This window comes from Chamaea fasciata, unplaced genomic scaffold (genome assembly GCF_029207755.1).
Source record: "Chamaea fasciata isolate MVZ Bird 193981 ecotype frontalis unplaced genomic scaffold, bChaFas1.0.hap1 SCAF_3, whole genome shotgun sequence".
In the NCBI taxonomy this organism is placed as follows: domain Eukaryota; kingdom Metazoa; phylum Chordata; class Aves; order Passeriformes; family Sylviidae; genus Chamaea; species Chamaea fasciata.
In genome coordinates, this window is record NW_027094088.1 from 62,411,922 (window position 1) to 62,429,544 (window position 17,623).

At 36.0% G+C, this 17,623-nt stretch overlaps 1 protein-coding gene across 4 annotated transcripts in view; it reads right to left on the reverse strand.

The window, feature by feature from the left end:
- The window catches only part of NKAIN2 (sodium/potassium transporting ATPase interacting 2), a 532,323-nt gene that overhangs the window by 237,875 nt on the left and 276,825 nt on the right, over positions 1–17,623 (reverse strand). For all 4 annotated transcript variants that reach the window (XM_066179268.1, XM_066179266.1, XM_066179267.1 and 1 more), the window contains one exon: positions 15,388–15,468. In XM_066179268.1, coding sequence (XP_066035365.1) covers positions 15,388–15,468 — 81 coding nt within the window. The remainder of the gene's footprint in view (positions 1–15,387; positions 15,469–17,623) is intronic.

Below are 17,623 nucleotides of genomic sequence, written 5' to 3' on the forward strand. Positions count from 1 at the left end.
AAACCAAAACAGAACTCATACTATTACTCATATGTCTATCTGTGTTTTGTGATGATAAGTACATCTTTTTCACTAAATCTAAATTAACAGCATTTTGGTGAGGATGGAAATTATCTATGCATGCCTTACATGGTGTCAGTTTAGACACTGAATGCTTTCAGGATGCATGCTCTGTAACATGATTTCCATATCAATGAAACTAAAATCTTCTCTTCTATTATGAAATTGTTTTTGATGTGCAGAATTCTCAAGACATCATCGTGCTTTTAGGAATGAAACTTGACACTTTGAGAAGTCCTTGAAGAGCCTATGTTAGTTCCTGCCCTCATTGTAGTAAATGGAATAAAAAAACCCTCATGTATTGACTTCAATAGGGACATGATCTCACCTGAAGTTTCTGACTGAAAAAAAAGGGAAAAGCAGAATAAATTTTAAAAAAAAAAACTGATGAAGCAACTACAGAGTATCAGAAGGACAGCCATTGTTTTCACAGTTTTAGAAAAGTGGATTAATAATTGATCCTGAGGTTCTGTAACAAAATTTTTAATCCATCAATTCCTGTGCACCTGTGAAATAGTAAAATAAATATGAGTTTTCAAGAGCAATTCTTCCTATAATCACTGCCCTTCTTCTTGACAGGTGATTTGGCTGTGGTGGTTTTGGAGAGGCAGAACAGTAGATACAACCTAATTTATCCCAGCTTATGACCCTGGGCTGTGTGATGCCTCTTATATAGAAAGAAAGTGCTTAGTGAATGTAAATCACCAGAACAACTTCCAGAGCTGGTTTAAAAACTGTTCACAAAAAATAATTCTTCAGTGTTTGGGTGTTAAGCTGAGAAAAGGTTTGAAGACGAAGGTGGGTGTCCACTCCATATTCAACTCATTATTTTCAGTAATGATTTGGATGATAGAATTTAACGCTGTTTGTATTGCACAGAAAAAAGATAACAAATGCTACAGAGGACAGATCTCAGCAAACTGAAGAACAACAAGGTGAAGTAAATAAAGAAAAGAGCTTCCTGTAGGCAGGAGAAACCAGACAGAATGAGAGCAAGTAACATTTGGCAAGGTACTAAAATATGGCAGAGAACTGCAGGAGATTGTAATAGTGACTCAGAAATGAAAACCAACACCGTAGCATTGGGCAAAATCAACAAAATCTCATTCAGGAACACCTAATGCCAGTTTTATAATAAAATACTAAAGGTCCTGTAGGTAACCTTTATATGGTGTTGGTGAAATCTTCACTGAAATAGCTTGCATTTTTTTTTTTTTAATACTCCATACTAAAAAGACTGCAGAGTATATGGGTAGAATTAAAAGGACTACAATAAGAATAAAATACATAGAAAATATGAGCAATAAAAGAATGTGAAGAAAAATCCATATTGTCAACAGAAGAGAAGAAAAATGAAGAATCAACATAATAACTACCTTTTAACATGTAGATGGTATAATAAAGGCAATATTTGTCCTGCTTACTAAGAACATGTCCAAGATAGTCAGCAAAATTGTTTTGGTTGGATATTAGGAAGGACTAAATGCATGAAAAACCAGGTTACTTAGTAATGATACACATTAATTTTATTGGTCATAAGAAATCACTTAGCTAACCAAGCGTTAAAGAAAGGTCAAATATCACTATAAATTTCTATGTTCAAGAAATATTAAAAATATTATAAGCAAATATCATCCATCTTCATGTTTCTGTAAATCTACTTCGGGCAGTTTAACATCACCTAAATAGAGGAGAAAAAGAGACAGGACATTTTGGGCTCATAGGTGTTTTTTTTTCAAAACTTACCAACAACAAATGAATATGTAATTTGGTTATCTGTTTGTTTTGGTTTTTTTTCCTCTTTCATTCTAATGATAAAGTAAATAATCCCAAAGGAGTTTATGCTTCACATAGTTCCATGTGATTTTCTATGCATAAAATACAGGGATTCTACATTTCTGCAGTTTGATATTTAATTCTAAAAAAGTAAAATAAAATATTTATTCACTCAAGGTTTTATATATTCAAAAGGTTGCCTCTTACTCCTTTTTACCTCATCTAACATTTACCACATAGCCTATCACAAAGGGAATAATACAGAAAAGAGCAATTTTTTTATTAAAAATCTTAAGTTTTCCAGGATGCTGAATATACGTCCCTTCCTCTGTATTGGGAATCTTCATATCAGATCTTTTGCTTTGAATTTTTCATGCAGTCTTTCCATTTTTCTTGTTAAAAGTGTCTTCTATAGTACCAATCAATACAGAGCCACAACTCCTTGACATTGCTCCTTGCTTTGAAGCACACACTTTACTTCATTTGCCTTCTTAAGGATTTCAGGTTTTTAAATTCAGTTATTCCATATTCTGAGCCGAAAGCTTATTATTCAAATGCATGTCAATATGATGGTTTTTTTTTTTAATTAGGTTTTCAAAACTGACTCCCATTCTTTCATGGATATGGTAGGCAGGTTTTAATTTATTTCACATGCAGCACCATTACCTTACTCTGAAACAAAATTGTAACCAATGAAGGAGGAGAATCAAATAAACTTTGTAACTCCAACTGAAAACAAGAAGCAGTTTCTCAGTATGTCTATAAATGAAAACTCCACCACTGCCATTCTTTCTCCTTTTCTTGAAGGCAAATTGATAAATGTAGGATTTTCAAGAAAGGATAAGGATTTTCTTTGCTAGAACTCAAGACTAATTTTCAGAAATTACTAACATACTAAACACTTAAATTTCTATTAAAATGCAATTTAGGCTTCATGCCACCAGATTTTTAAATATATTAGGAGCTCAGTGTTCAAGGAAGGTATCCCGTTAGTGCCTAAGTACCATGAATTCAGTGGGTGATAAGCACTTAGAGCTGGATTCAGTTCATTTAACTTCAGCTGCCTAGAAGTCAGGTATCTTGAGCTATGTTGGCAGTCTAGGCAGAGAAGCAGGGATCTCCAAAGAATGTTTCAGCCTAGCACCACCTGCATCAGGCAGGTGTCCAGAAAAACAGGGAAAATGTAAAAAAGAAAGAGAGATGAAGAATTACACATGGGAAAGGGGCATGTCCTATGGGTATGGGAGGATAGCAACACACCAGGACACATCATGCTGAGAAGGAAGATTATATGAGTATTTGAAAATAATTTTTAGATTTAGGATTATCAAAGAGCTAAGTCATATGTGAAACAACACTCTACTTATTATCAATTTGTCACAAGTTCTAGTATTTTGCACTGCATCTATAAGATGGTACTTGATACTTAACAATTCTAAAAGCATGATTCTTTATGAAAGGAAACAAAGGAGTACTGTCTTATACAGCACACAGAGATATCAGTTTAAAAAAGATATTTTTTTATACATTCTTTCTAACAGAGACATTACTGTGCTAGTGAAAAAATGAAAATACTGCCTAAAGCTAAACAGAATGTGTACAGGAGTCAAAGAAATTTCCCATGTAAGTTCTTTCAATAAACTTTAGTCTTCAGTGACTTTTCATATAGCAGCAAGTCTTCTCTGCAGAATCTATCATTAATGCTACATGCTGTGACACAGACAAACATCCTTTAATGGCAAGTTAAAGAATGAGTGCTACACTCATCTTCACTTTGAGACCAGAATGAGAATAAATGCTATTATCTCCTGGAGATGTTTTGCCAGAAATTTAACATCAAAATTAAATCTCCAGTCAGCTACAAACTCCTGCCTTCACTGTTCAGACAGAGACATTTCTTGAAGTAATCCCTATTACTATAGATTTGTATTTTACACTATTTCCAAATGTGAAAACCCAAGAGTCTGGCAATTATCATTATATTCTCATTCCTGTAGCAGGTTGTGCATGCTAATGAAGAGAAAAAACCATAATTATATAGTATCATAGTCTGTTGTTACTGAGCTCTCCTGTAGCCTCTTCTTCCAAACAGCTGTGTAAGCTCATGACTTTTTCCTTTCTTAAAAATTAAAACCACAGAATTGAGGAAGGCAAACACAACAGCCAGAAGTTGCAGTTTTAGGAAACATCTCGTGCTTTTAACCCTGTCATTGTTTCTCAACCACGAGAAATGCATTTAGAAGCTCCAAAGATTTCAAATTACACTACCTTGTATATCCTTGTGCTGAGTTGGATGTAATTTTGTCACTGAAATACTTTAAAGGAAGTGGAAAACAACTAATATGTACATATGTATGTATGTATGTATGTTCAAGTCTGTTTTTCAATAAAAGCAAGTGGTTAGTTAGTTCTCGAGGCTTAAGGAAACCTTTTCCAGTGGAGCGAGGAACTTTTTACAGTATTGCTCTTGGCAGTGTTCTTTACATGGCCATTTGAACACCTAGGGTTAAGTATAATAGGGTAGATGATAATAGGGTAGATGATAATCACAGATAAGCTTTGCACAACCCTCAGTATCAATTTTTACATAATTCTTATGTGAATACGAATAGTAGTTTTTATTCTGCATATTATTTCGATTATGTCAGCAATATATTTAACAATGTTTCATTACAATTCCTATTATGATGTCATACAGTATGACATAGACTTCATATTGGCATTCCAATGAGGAAAAAAAGATGTCTGTGATTCAAACTTTAGGATAACTGTGTTCCAACTGCTTAACTTCTCCACCTAATGCAAATCAATCTCCATCATTGCAGTTGCAGGACAAATGTCTTGTACCTGTGATTTAAGAGTATTTGTGGGACACATTGAATCAAGTGCATTTGATTACAATGGGCAGTCAAGAGCAACAACAGTTAGTGTGTTCTGTAAATGGTGATTACAGAGAAATACCTAAATTAACATGCACTCAAATACAGTTTTTCCCTGTGCTCCCAAATAAAAAACACCCCTAGCCAGTTCAGCCAAATCAAGATAGAATACCTTTGGATGTGCTAAGGGTCCAGAGGAATGTGCCAGAGGTGAGCAAAGCCAAGATTAAAAAAAATGTGCTCAGCTTTAATAAGCTGACAGAGGAAAAGAGAGGAGTGACAAGTATAAAATTGACAAGAAAAGAGAGAAAGAGAGGAATTGTTTTGTGCATCTGATTGGAAGTCACAAAAGGAACCCATCTATGAGGCTGCCCTATGGAAGGAGAGCTCTTCACTTTTAAGATATGATCAAAAGCTTGACAAATATAACCCTTTTTATTTTTTTCATTTGAGTAGTGAGGTATATCTCAAATTATCCATAGAAGAGGTTCTTCAGATATTTTTGAACATTCTGATCTTATTCTTCCTCTGCATTGCAAACATCAGTTTTTCTATAAAAGGATTCATTGGCAGTTTAAAGATATCAGTGAGATACTTAGACACAGCACATTGATGATCACCTCATTATTGCTGAATTACCCACCTGTTGTAGGGTGGAAGAAAAATAGCCTGAGTTACACTGTGGCCTGCTAAAGAACAGGTTCTTAGTATGAAACCCACAATAAACCACATTTTATCAATTCATATGGCTACTCAATCAATCAAATCCTACCCTCAAAACAGGGAATCCAATTTCTAAACAAACAGCTACTTGTGGTAGTTTGGTAAGTTGGATGTGTCACCATACTACACAACTCCGGAACAGATAGGATGCCCCTTAAGATTATTATCATTGAAGTAGCAGCAGCAAGTTTTGAAAACGACACTAGAGTAAACTTATCCTCTGGGGATTAATTCACTAAGGTAATAATTGAGTTTAGAAAAGGACGTAAATATTTTTCATTGCTGGGCTTCATTCTGAGCATATGGAATCAACAAAATTAAATCAGCTGTGAGACAGCAGTGTGACAGCACTGAAGTCAATGAGAGAATATTTTTTCTGTTTATTATGGACAATTATTAAAAAATTATCATCTGATCCTACACTGTTATTGAAGCTGACATTAGTGAATTCACTTATCCATATACCACAGATCACTGTGTTTCAGTACTAGTTTTGGACACATTTTTTCATGGGAATGAGAAAGGAAGAAAATCACATGAAAAAGATTACTAATACTTAAAATAATTCTACAGTTTTGAGGTAGCAGTTTTACAGGATGGAAAAATTAATTTCTGTTTTGTCTTGAATAGTTACATTCCAACATGCTTCTTGAAATACCTGCTTAAATGTTCAAGGAAATTTATCTAGCGAGTATAAATTCTCTTTTGGTGCAGAAAGCATAGCGTGGCTCTGTGACTAGGGTAGACATTCACTTTGAAATATTTGTGACAGTTTAAACACATTGCTGTCTCCTTAGCTTTCTATTAGTGCCTCTTGTAGGAGCTACTCACATGCTTCAGTGTAAAGTTGTGTCTGTGTAAGAACGAATTTTATGTGGCTGCTCAAAACGCCTTAAGACACACCTGTGTTTTCAGCCCAGAGATAGATCATGAGCGTTCAAGTGAGAGTGGGGCCCGCCAGCAGAAGGGCAACTGCAAATATAGAGTGCTGTAAGATGATGAACTGTTGAAAGAGGTGATTAGTCACCATAGCCATTTACAGTGCGTCGCCTGGGAGCCTGTTGTTACCATTGCAGTGGTGAGAATGGAGCATGGGGTTTCTATATTAACAGGATCAAAACAGGAGAGTACTTCACAGCTCACATTGCTTTCCCAGGTTCAACAAATGCTTATCCATACGTAAAAAGATGCTGAGGGCAATACGGAATTTCTATTTCCTACTGGATTAACACTGGAATAATTTTTAGTGACATAAGGATCAGAATGGCTTCCTTTAGAAATTCCAAATAACAAAAAGCTCCCCTGAAAATGCACAGGTTTAGTGCTACCTTGAGATTTTCAGTAGACCCCTGGTTCACAAGATGGAGTTTATTTGATAGATTCTAATTAGAAGGTCAGTTATATACTTATATTGAGAGGAAGAGTAGATGTGGGGAAAGTATATTCTAGCCATTGCATCCATATTTACAACAAAAAAATTGCTAGGGACTATGTTAAAGTATTACATCTGTACCCCAAAAGAATAAATAATGAAGCACAGGGCTGACACCATGAGACAGTGAAAATTAAAAAACAGAGTGTAATTTTGTATGTTTTTATACTTTCACAAAAGATGAGTGGTTGCTCTGGCAGACACCCCTACTTTCAGGTATGGTAAATCCCCTTCAGCCCTTGCCCATAGCTGACTCATATAGGCATAGTAAAAACACTGTGTATGAGGGGCATAGACAACCCCCAGACAAGCTGTCATAGCAAACATGCATTCTGTAGCTGTGATCTTCTGAGCATCTGCCTGACTAGAAATAAATTTAGCTTCTGATCTTTCATTTTAAGCAAAATCTAGTTTTCCCCTAGTGCCTTAAACAACTGGTGAAATGCTAGCAATGGTGCACTACAGGATACAGAAGTGTTTTCCTCACCAAAATGGACCCTAAAATGCTGTAAGAGTAGGACTTTGTGTCACTCAACTATCAATTCTCACAGAGAGGAGAAACATGGGGAAAATAGAGCAAGAAATTTGTGAGAATCCAGACTTCATGAAGAATTCCAAAGATATAACAGTGTTTTGGATTCTCACCGCAGTCTACTATTTTTAGGTTTCCATTACCCGTTCTCATAGAATTACATAGTAAGAGTATGCTCCATTTAGGATAAGGTTTACTTATATTATGTGTGTCTAAAGCTCACAGTATAATGGCACCCTGATATCAAAATGGGGCCACTAGATGGTACTGCAATATAATTAATAAATATTAAAAAGTCATCTCATAAATATATATTTGGATATTTTTCTGTGATGTCTTGGCTGTTGCATTTGAAAGACTTGCAGAAATATCCATGACATTGCTTTAGAAATATAGGAAAGCCCCCATGTAACTATAATATATGCAGCTTTAAGGTACATGCTAAAATGCATGCTTACTAATCTTAACAGTATAACTGAGGTACTCAATATATATGAAAACACACACATAAGTAAATCATCATATGGAATTATCATCTAACCAGTTACTAAACTTATTTTCATGTGTTCCTGTATTTGGTGCAAAGCTATTAAATTGTGGGAAAAGTGAGCACATATAAATCAACAGGAAGATGTATGTTTATTCATAAACTCAATATAAAATATGTCCCAGGATTTTAAAAGATAAAATCATTACAATTAGAAAAATAGATACAATCATATTTCATATTTTTCTATACTTTGAATGATTTCCTATCAGAATTTACTTCACCATTAGGAAGATGAAAAATTCCACTCTTATCTAAATGTATTCCACCATATGCTATGTCTACAGAATTAAACAGATTACGTTTTACAATCAGTTATCTTCCAGCTGGTAAAGATCTTGAGGTTTAAAAATTGCTGCAGAACTAAATTTTCTGAAACCATAAGCATGCTTAATAGTATCTACCCATGAAACTACCCCCTGAATAACCTAACACTGCTGGTTGCCAGCTCTATTTTCAATTTTCATCTGTTAGATATATGATCAAGCATGTCAAATGTGCCCTAAGTAATAGAAGTGAAAAAATAAAGTCATTTACTTAAAACATTCTGATAGCTATTTATCTGAAAACCCTGGTCAGATTTACTGCTCAAAGGCATTTACCTACAAAGTTAACCAGATGCTTTGAGTTAAAAACTAATTTAATTTCTCTGTTATCTTAACAGGACATCTGTTAAAACAACATCCAATGAAGGTAATATGTTCAAAATTAACCATCCTGCAGGTTGTTTTATTAGAGCATGTATGACATTGACATTTAACTGCTAATGACCACTGCTTTACAAAAATAATTAGTAAATGTGGAATCAAAGCAGTATAACGATTATACTAATGGATACAAAGTAATGTAGAATGGGTGCATAACTGGTGTAAGTTCAATCTTTTTGCCAAGTTCATTGCTTTGTTACAACTGAGATATGCTGAAGATGAATTACCCATTTCTTTTGTTTTGCTCGTTCCTCATCTTCACCTGTGTATCAAGTCCTCCCTTTAAAATCAGAGCATATTAGCGGCATAAAGTGTTCAGCACTCATAGCCAGCATGTTTTTTAAGCAGCATGAGTGACAAGCTATGCAAATCATGTTCTGAAGTAATTTGCATTACTGCAGTTAATTTGCATACAGATATAAACTGGATTTCAGAGCAACTAGGTATCAATCCAAATGGTGGTATATGAAAGTCAGACACATAGGTGGATGTGTGCATGCCAAGGTTGGGATATTCAAGTGGAAAAATACAACTTACTACAAGGTTTCTATTTCTGGCTGGTCCTTATAATTTTGCGCAATAAGCTGGTAGGGACAAGTGGGAAGAGCTGGAGGAAAAATAGGCTCTTTCCTCACACTCTTTCCATTTATTTCCACCAGCAATGCAGGAGTACTGCTAATTTGTTGAAAGGAGGTGCTATGACCATTGCTGCCTCTTCCTCTTCTCACTAGTCACCCAATGGAAAAGAGAAAGAATGGGCTGCCCTACAGTCACTAAAATCAGCTATATCTGGCTAATCCTGGACTAACAGATCAACAAGGGAAACGAGAATTTCTCAGTGATGAAAAGTTGCTAATGCACAAGCATCATTTGTAGATAGATTTCTAAACTGCTCATTTTCTCCTTGAGATCATTTGCATCAGCTGCTCTCCCATAGTGCAGGTTGGTGGCTGGGCCTGGCTGGAGGCAGGAGAACTGATGGCTGGATCCCAAAATCCCTTCTGACTTTACTATGAATCATGCCCATGAGTATGCAAACACTGACTTTAAACCAAGTGCACATTGGCACCTGGACGTGATTTCTTACTTTATTCCTCTGATTTCATGATATGGAAAACAGACTAACTTGCAGTTCAGCTGTAGAATAGGCAGTACTTGCAGATAACAAAATAGCAGCAAACTCTCTCCCTAAATCTTCATTCCTCCAGCTTTGCAGAGCTGACTCTCTCCCCAGGGGTATTCCCTAACAGTGCCATTATATTGTCTTCCTACTGCTCCCTAGCAGTTACTCGGGAGCCTTCACCAAGTTTTGGTTAACCGTCCTGATTTGGTTACCTCAGCAGGAATAGGGAAGTCTTACATATTTGCAGCATTTTACTGGACTGCAGGGTTTATACACAAGATTTTCAGTAGTTTGATAAATACAAGGCAACTTATATATTAGCATAAGTTGAATTGTCTTTGAGCTAAAGGACTCTAATTCTTTTTGAATGTGTTCCTACTTTTTCCAAACATGGACAACCTATATCTTTCCATGTTTTATATAAGATATGAAATAGCTTTATATATATGTGAAGATCCTTCATTTTTCTACCATAGTAAAGCAAAAGTATGAAAAGTAAACTGATTATTTATTACTGATTATTACAAGATAATTTGCTCTTTTCTTGTGAGGTGCAACAAACTATCTGTGGTTGGAAACAGGAAATCAACCACAGAAAGAACAAACAGAATGCCAGAGTACTCGACTTCACTCAAAAGCCTAAAGGGAATGTTAGAAAAGGTGGAGCATGACTTATCTCAGAGCCACACAGTGAAAAAACAAGAGGCAATGTCACAGGTTGCAGCAATGGAAATTTCAGCTGCATATCAGGAGAAACTTTTTCACAATGAGAATGGTTAAGAAATAGAGACGTTGTGAAACTTCCATCCTTGAAGGCTTCTAACACTTGACTTGCTAAAACTCTGGGCAACATGATAGAACTCTTAAGTTGCTGCTGCTCTGGCAGGAGACCGGATTAAGTGACCTTGAGAGAGCTCTTCCAACATGAATAAGTCTGTGATTTTGTAAATCTAAGTTATCTTATTTTTCCAGTTATTTGTTGTGGGCAGGAGAGAAAGTGTTCAGAAACCCTTAATTTCCCTTAAAACTTCTGGCAGAAAACAACCTGATTACGTATTTTCCTTTAGTTTACATTTTAATAACTACAGCAAATTCAGTTATTTGTATTGTATTTAACAATTTCAATTTTAAATAAGTGCATTTTTTAATCTTATTCTTTCATGTTCTCCCTGTTGCAGTACAGGGCAATATAGGAAAAGAAGTAATATGATTTGAATGCAAATAGAAACTCCTTTTCTTTTTTTATTAAGAACAGTTGCTCAGACCTGTACAATGAATAATGAGGAAACATAGTTTGACTACACCAAGTGATCTGTGTACACAATATCACTTCTGTGGTTAGAGATTTTAGGTGCCAGAGTTCTGTACCTAACCTTTCATATTCTTATTCTACATGTTTTCAGATCAGAACTAAAGTACAGGATTTACATTTTTATTTGTTACTAAACTTTTTCTGACTGCTGCAGTATGTGGAGTAAGATCCAGTATGGCAACCTCACTCAACTGCCAAAACTTGATCTTGGAAATAGGCTATGTGGTACAGAGATTAAAGAAGAATATACAGTTGTGACTTTATAATTAAAAGGTGTATGAAATAAATGTACAACAGAGCTTAATCATGCTTAGTCAAGCAATGCTAATTCTGGCATTTCTTGATACCGGAGTGTTTGACTTTCAAACGTCTAATTTTTGTGATAAAAATACATAAGTTCAACTTAGTGATTTAATATAGTAAATGTAATTTTTGTATGCTACTAGGTTTAAATAAAGAAGATGTCAAGAATGCAAGAAAAATAGAAACTAAGTCAATTTTGACAGTTAAAATGAGCTTTTCAGAAGTGTACTCTTGGTCATATTTACACAGTACTCTGAGGACCACATTAAAGTGAATCCAGAGCTCAGCCAGGCGACAGTGAGAGGAGAACCCTTGGATCTGGTCACACAAATGGAGTTGTACGCAAAGAGAACCAGAAGTACTGACTCAAGGATGGGACCCTGCGCAGCAAGGGCTGCTTTGGACCCTGAGGCCCAGCTGGTCCCCCTTTTTCAGCACCCCAACCAGCCTCTGCCCTGCATTTCAGCAACTGGCAGCAACAGCATCTCCACTCCCATGCTTGTGATGGGACCAATGCAACCTCAGGAAAGCGTTTCTTTCAGCAAAAAATGTTAACTCATTTCAAAATTAAAAATGGGAGTATAAGAGTTCTTATTCTGCTTATTTTCTGTTTGTGGTATCATTAGACATCATTACGGGAAGCTTTCAAATGCCTTGAATCAAGAGTGCTGTTCTTAATCACATGAGTATTATTTGTCGTTCGGAGATGGCAGAATCTATCTCCTTGTGTACTTTCCTGGGTTTAAAAAATCACAGAAATATTACATTTTCTCAGAAACGCTTTCTATTGCATTTTCCTTTCTTTTGTTTCACTAGTGTACCGCAGATGTGCCTCATTCAAGATAAGAGGTTATGCTTTTCATGTGCTACATTTACTTAGCCACAGGCCAAAATAAATATTACCAGTCCTGACACCTAAAAGTCCTACTTATAGAAAGTATGGCAGTCATCAGCAAGCAAAACAACACACAGACTAATTAAATATTTTTGAAGAAAAATACTGAAAAGTAAGTCTGAGAAGTGGGTTTTCTAGGCGTTTATTCACAGATCCACATAAAAATCAAGGTTAAGAACAAGTGATTGTACTTCCTCTTTGTTACAAACCTTTCTTACAAAGCCATAAATACTCCATCTTGCTGTGATAGAGTTTCAGCAAAGATAACTGTGCCTCAAGGACAGAAAATACTTGGTGTGACACCATTTTCCACAAGATATCTATGATTGTAAAGGTATACAATGTAAACAGATTTACATGGATGTTCACAAATAGTCCTTGAATCTCCTCAGTCTCTTTAGAGATGCTTATCTCGTTGTTCTAAAAATTTCTGAGTCTTTACAGGCCTGATACAGTATATTAGGAGAAGATGTAAAAATGTCATGACCTCCACACCCACAAGCAAAATAAGTATATTAACAATTGAAACGTGTCCTCTCCATTGTTTCAGCATGTGAAGAAGGAAAAATTGTTGTACACACAGAATAAAAGCTTTGCCAAAACTTTGGAAAAAAAACCAAACAAACCCTTCCTTATTTTTATTTTATTTGGTAGTAAGCTATAAATAATACATATAAAATAAACTATACCCATATGAACTATTATTAGGCTGTAATTTTAACCTATCAATTCTTAAAGCCATGCTGCACAGGATCCTCTCTCATGATTTACAGCCTCAGAGGCATCCCTCTGGTACTTGCCTAAAGATTGTTTTTCATTCTCTATTTAGAACTAGTTCAGATCCAGAGCTTTTCTCAAGGTTCTACATGCCATTCCAAACAAAGAAAATTCCCAGCTTTATCCCCACAGATTTAAAATTGCATTTATTTCCAGATGAAAATATAAATAATAAAAAAAGATTCAGTGCAAGATTTATGAATATGTCCGAGAAATATTACACTTGAAATGATCTGTTCTGTAAGATAGCTACAGCTGTAAAACAGCCAGAGCCTTTGAAGGATCTCCAATGGCAGGGGGGTTGATATGTTATATCAACCTGAACAGTTGGGTCTCTTTTCATTAGATGGATATTTCCAAGCGCTAGATCTTCTAGAATATTTCCCATGTGGGGAAGTCTTGACATACCATTTGAGTTTAAAAGGAGAGAAGAATGATGCCCCACATGTGAATTAGATCTTTTGTAGATAATGATTTCATCTTTACCATTTTTTAAAATCCATTTTTCTCAAAACTTTTCCTTCCCTCCCTGTCTTTACCAACTCTGGTGCTCTGAAAGCCAATTGAAGTGGAAAGAATATACTCTACTGTGTATTTCAAGGCAGATCATATCACTGCAAATCATACCTCTAGAGACCAAATAAAAGATTAAACTGCATTCAAATACAGACCTGAACCCCATGGTTGTTTGGGAAACATTCCAGATGACAATTTCTAGACTTCAGAAAAGAATAATTTCAATATTTGTGGCCCATTTTTATACCAACTAGAACTTACTGGTGTTCTTACACTGTTTTTATACCCAGTGCTCAAAGAGCTACTTCTCCTTTCTCCATTTTTTTCCCACCCCTATTCACTTCCTGAGGTGAGATAAGCATCCCAACATTTACAAGTTTAGGAATGCAGGTGGCTGAAACAAGCAGGTGGAAAGAGGGTGGATTGGGTTGAGTATAATTGTACAACAGGTGCCGGGTTTGTTACGTATGTTAGTTCTCCTGGCAACAAAGAAAGAATTTTGACCAAATAAAAGATAATGCATGCAAGTTCTTTTATTTGCTATGTTTTTGCCAAGCTTTTAATGAGATTGGGCCTGTCTGAAAGCATAAAACCAGGAAACTGTAACATTTTACCAGCAAAAAATTACTTTACACCCTCAGGAAATGAAATTCTGATCCTTTTGAAGTCAGCATCTTTTGAAGAAATGGAATACACGGGGATGAAACACCTTGTCTCTAGTAGTTTTTGTACTTTGGGGGTGATTTGAGAGAAACAACAGGCAAGGAAGTATCTCTGCCTCATTTACTCTTCCTATAATTGTGTTTAACCTTCTGCATAATAAGGTATCAGTAACTCATGAAGGATCAGAGGATTACATCTGTAATTTGCAGTTGGGCTAAACTCCCTTTAATCAGGAACAAAAATTAAAATCTGAGTCAAGAAAACAATGTATATGTTTGACATGACAAATCTCCTTGATGGTCAGTTCATAGCACTGTGAGCATAATTCAGCAATATCTAGAATGAGCTGAAGTACATTACCCTAAAAAATAATTGTTGCCACTGTTAATCTTTTATACCACAAATTGCCAGCTTTCTGGGAACACCTTAGAAAGTAGGAGTGTTGGTTTGAGGCCATTACCAACTGCCACTTTATGCATTATCATACTGTCAATAAAACTCTATAAATATGTCGTTCTTAGGAAGATATATTTTTCCTATGGATTTTTACTGTGTATAAGTGTTCAAGGAAAACAATCCTACCAGAAGCACAAACTTAAAAAACACTGATGAAGCCAAATGGCAATATGTTCTGGCACACCTGTTTACATCTTAATTTAATGAAAGACCCCTTCTTTTACAACTATGTATACTATATCATACTATGTATTATACTATAGTATTATACTATATAATACTATATTATATTATGTATAAGGCCCCTGAATGGAATCCAGCTAAGTAACAGCAAACTAAAAGGTACAACAAATATTTGTTTGCCCCTGAGATGGCAATGTTTCGTATTCATGAAATCATTAAATAATGTCTCTCATGTGGGTGAAATTTACATTGCCAGACTACTGAGGGGGACAAAAAGAGGTAACTTTCTTTTTAAGAATATATAAAATTATTGTTGTGGGCATCAGAATGTATATGCTCATTGCTGTTTGGTTTAAAAGTTTCTAACATACCCAGAATACTCCAAATTTCCATCATACAACAACATTCATTTAGGTAACACTAAAAGAATGAGTAAAACAGAGCACAGTCTGGGGCATGTTAACAAAGAGTTGAGGACTTAAATGTGTCCAGTGGTAAATTACCTTTGAAAGGTCTCCAGCCTCCAAATAGAAGCAGATAACAAACACATTCCACGTAACCCAAAGGACCAGCCAGACAGCATACTGTAGGGAGGAAGAGGGAAACATAGAATTAACAATTCCACTCGCAACTGAGTTAAACTTAGTTTGTTAGCTCAATCCAAGACAAAACCAGATTATAAGTATGGTGCCTATGAACAAAAATGTTACACATAAGAGAGAATCACAAATAAATTCTTCCCTTTTCCTGACAGAGTGTTGAGTGACCTAGTGAGTACTCAGTCACACCAGAAAACCTGCATCTCAGGAAACAGTTGATAAATCTGATATTTGAATTCGAGACAAATCCGGATCTCTTCTTTTTGTTCAAATGCTACAATAGAGAGGCATGTAATATCAATTCTACTACCTATTATTAGTAGCTATTATATTATTGTATTAATTATACTAGAAGTGCATGATGAATGACTGATCATTCAAATATAACTTACTAAATAACAGTTTAATGAACTAACACTGGATTTTATCAACAGTTCAGATTTAGTCTCAAGAAACCAAGCATATACATAACCTGAAGAAAATCTGTCTATCATCTATCTATCTACCTATTTTTCTCAGTATTTCTACAAAAAATGGAGGAATTTGTTCATGACACCTGCCTCTACCAATTTATTTTGTGACCATCCAAAGCACGGTTCATAATTAATCAACACCTTCAAGAGGCAGACTGCATTTTAAATTGTCAATTTCTTTGGGGTTCTTAAATTTTATTTTAATTTTTTTTCATTTTTTCTTAGAGTGTTGTCTTGGTTTAGGAAGACAGGTATTTGCTAGGTAAAATTACAATCAGAGGCTTTTTGGCAAAGATTTGGGAAATAGGAATAGCAGTTCTTTATTAGTATGTAATACAAAGCAAACAAACACAAAAAAAACTTCCCCCCCCACCAAACAACTACAGCATTAATGACAAACGACAACAGTACCAAGAACTTTGAGGGCTTTGTTTCACAAAACTCAGGGCAGTTTGGTTTCGGTGTCTTTGCAGGATTCTCAGAGCACCAAGCTGGAACAGTGGAAAAGTCCCGGGCTGGTAGTTGGGATGGCAGGGTGTCCCGGCAGGCAGGGGCAGGATGTCCCGGCAGCGCAGGGGGTGCAGGGTTACGCTGCAGCAAGAGGAGCAGCGCCGAAGAAGCTCGAAGGCGAGGCAGAAAAGCGGCCCAGCCTCCGCAAGTGGCAGAGAAAAACTCAGGATTCAGGTTGAACCGGTGATAGTAGATTTTTCAGGACTGGATCTCTTTGGCCACAGTGAAACTCCTCTAGCCAGCAACAGCCGTTCTCTGCTCGGCGTGCTTTGCGGCGGCTGAGCTCCTCGAGGAGCGGCAGACACGCGTTTTCCCGAACGCCGGAAGCAGAAAAGCACGCAGCTGCCTCAAGCTGTGTCTTTTACCTGCGTTATCTCTCCCTTCTACTTTTTGTCCACCTCTTTGTTTTGGTTATAAAGGAGAAGCATTCATATTTAAGCAATATCTGTTCATTGGTAGCTGCCAAACATCTTACTCATGTATCTGATGTGAGTAATGGGATACATTTTTTCACTCCTTCTGTCCACTATTCTGCTTCTCTTTTGTATTCATAAGACTTTATATGCTAGGATTGGAAAGTACATTCCCCTGCTGTAATGCTGTAGGATCCTGTATGATAAAGTTTGACCTGCTGTTGCTACTCTTATGTTTGTATTTAAGAACTTCCCTTGACAAATCATTTCATCATCTAATAAACTTCAGGATCTTCACATACTTTTCTGATGGCTGTTTTAGCCATGCTCTAGTTCATAAATCAATTCTGCATGTTTGTTTATTTCATTCCACAAGGCTTTGCATACATGTGAAATACGACAGTGATAGGACACCATTCCCTACCTGCTACAGCGGAAAGCTGCTTTCTCCTTTTATACCATCACACCACTTCTCACAAGTATTTATAGACTTACTCTTCCTGTCTTGCAGCCTTTTCTCCAAACCATACTGATTTAATTTTGATAGCTCCTTTTCCAAATCAGGAAGCACAATTTTCTGCACACCTTCACGTGTTCACATTCTGAATAAGTAGACTTAATTTTGGACTGCCTAGCATCCATTCCGTACAAACAAAAAAAATATAATACAAACTATTGTTTGCCATGAATGACAATCTCTTTCTATTCATTCAGTAACAACATATGCAGGATTCTTCTTGCATT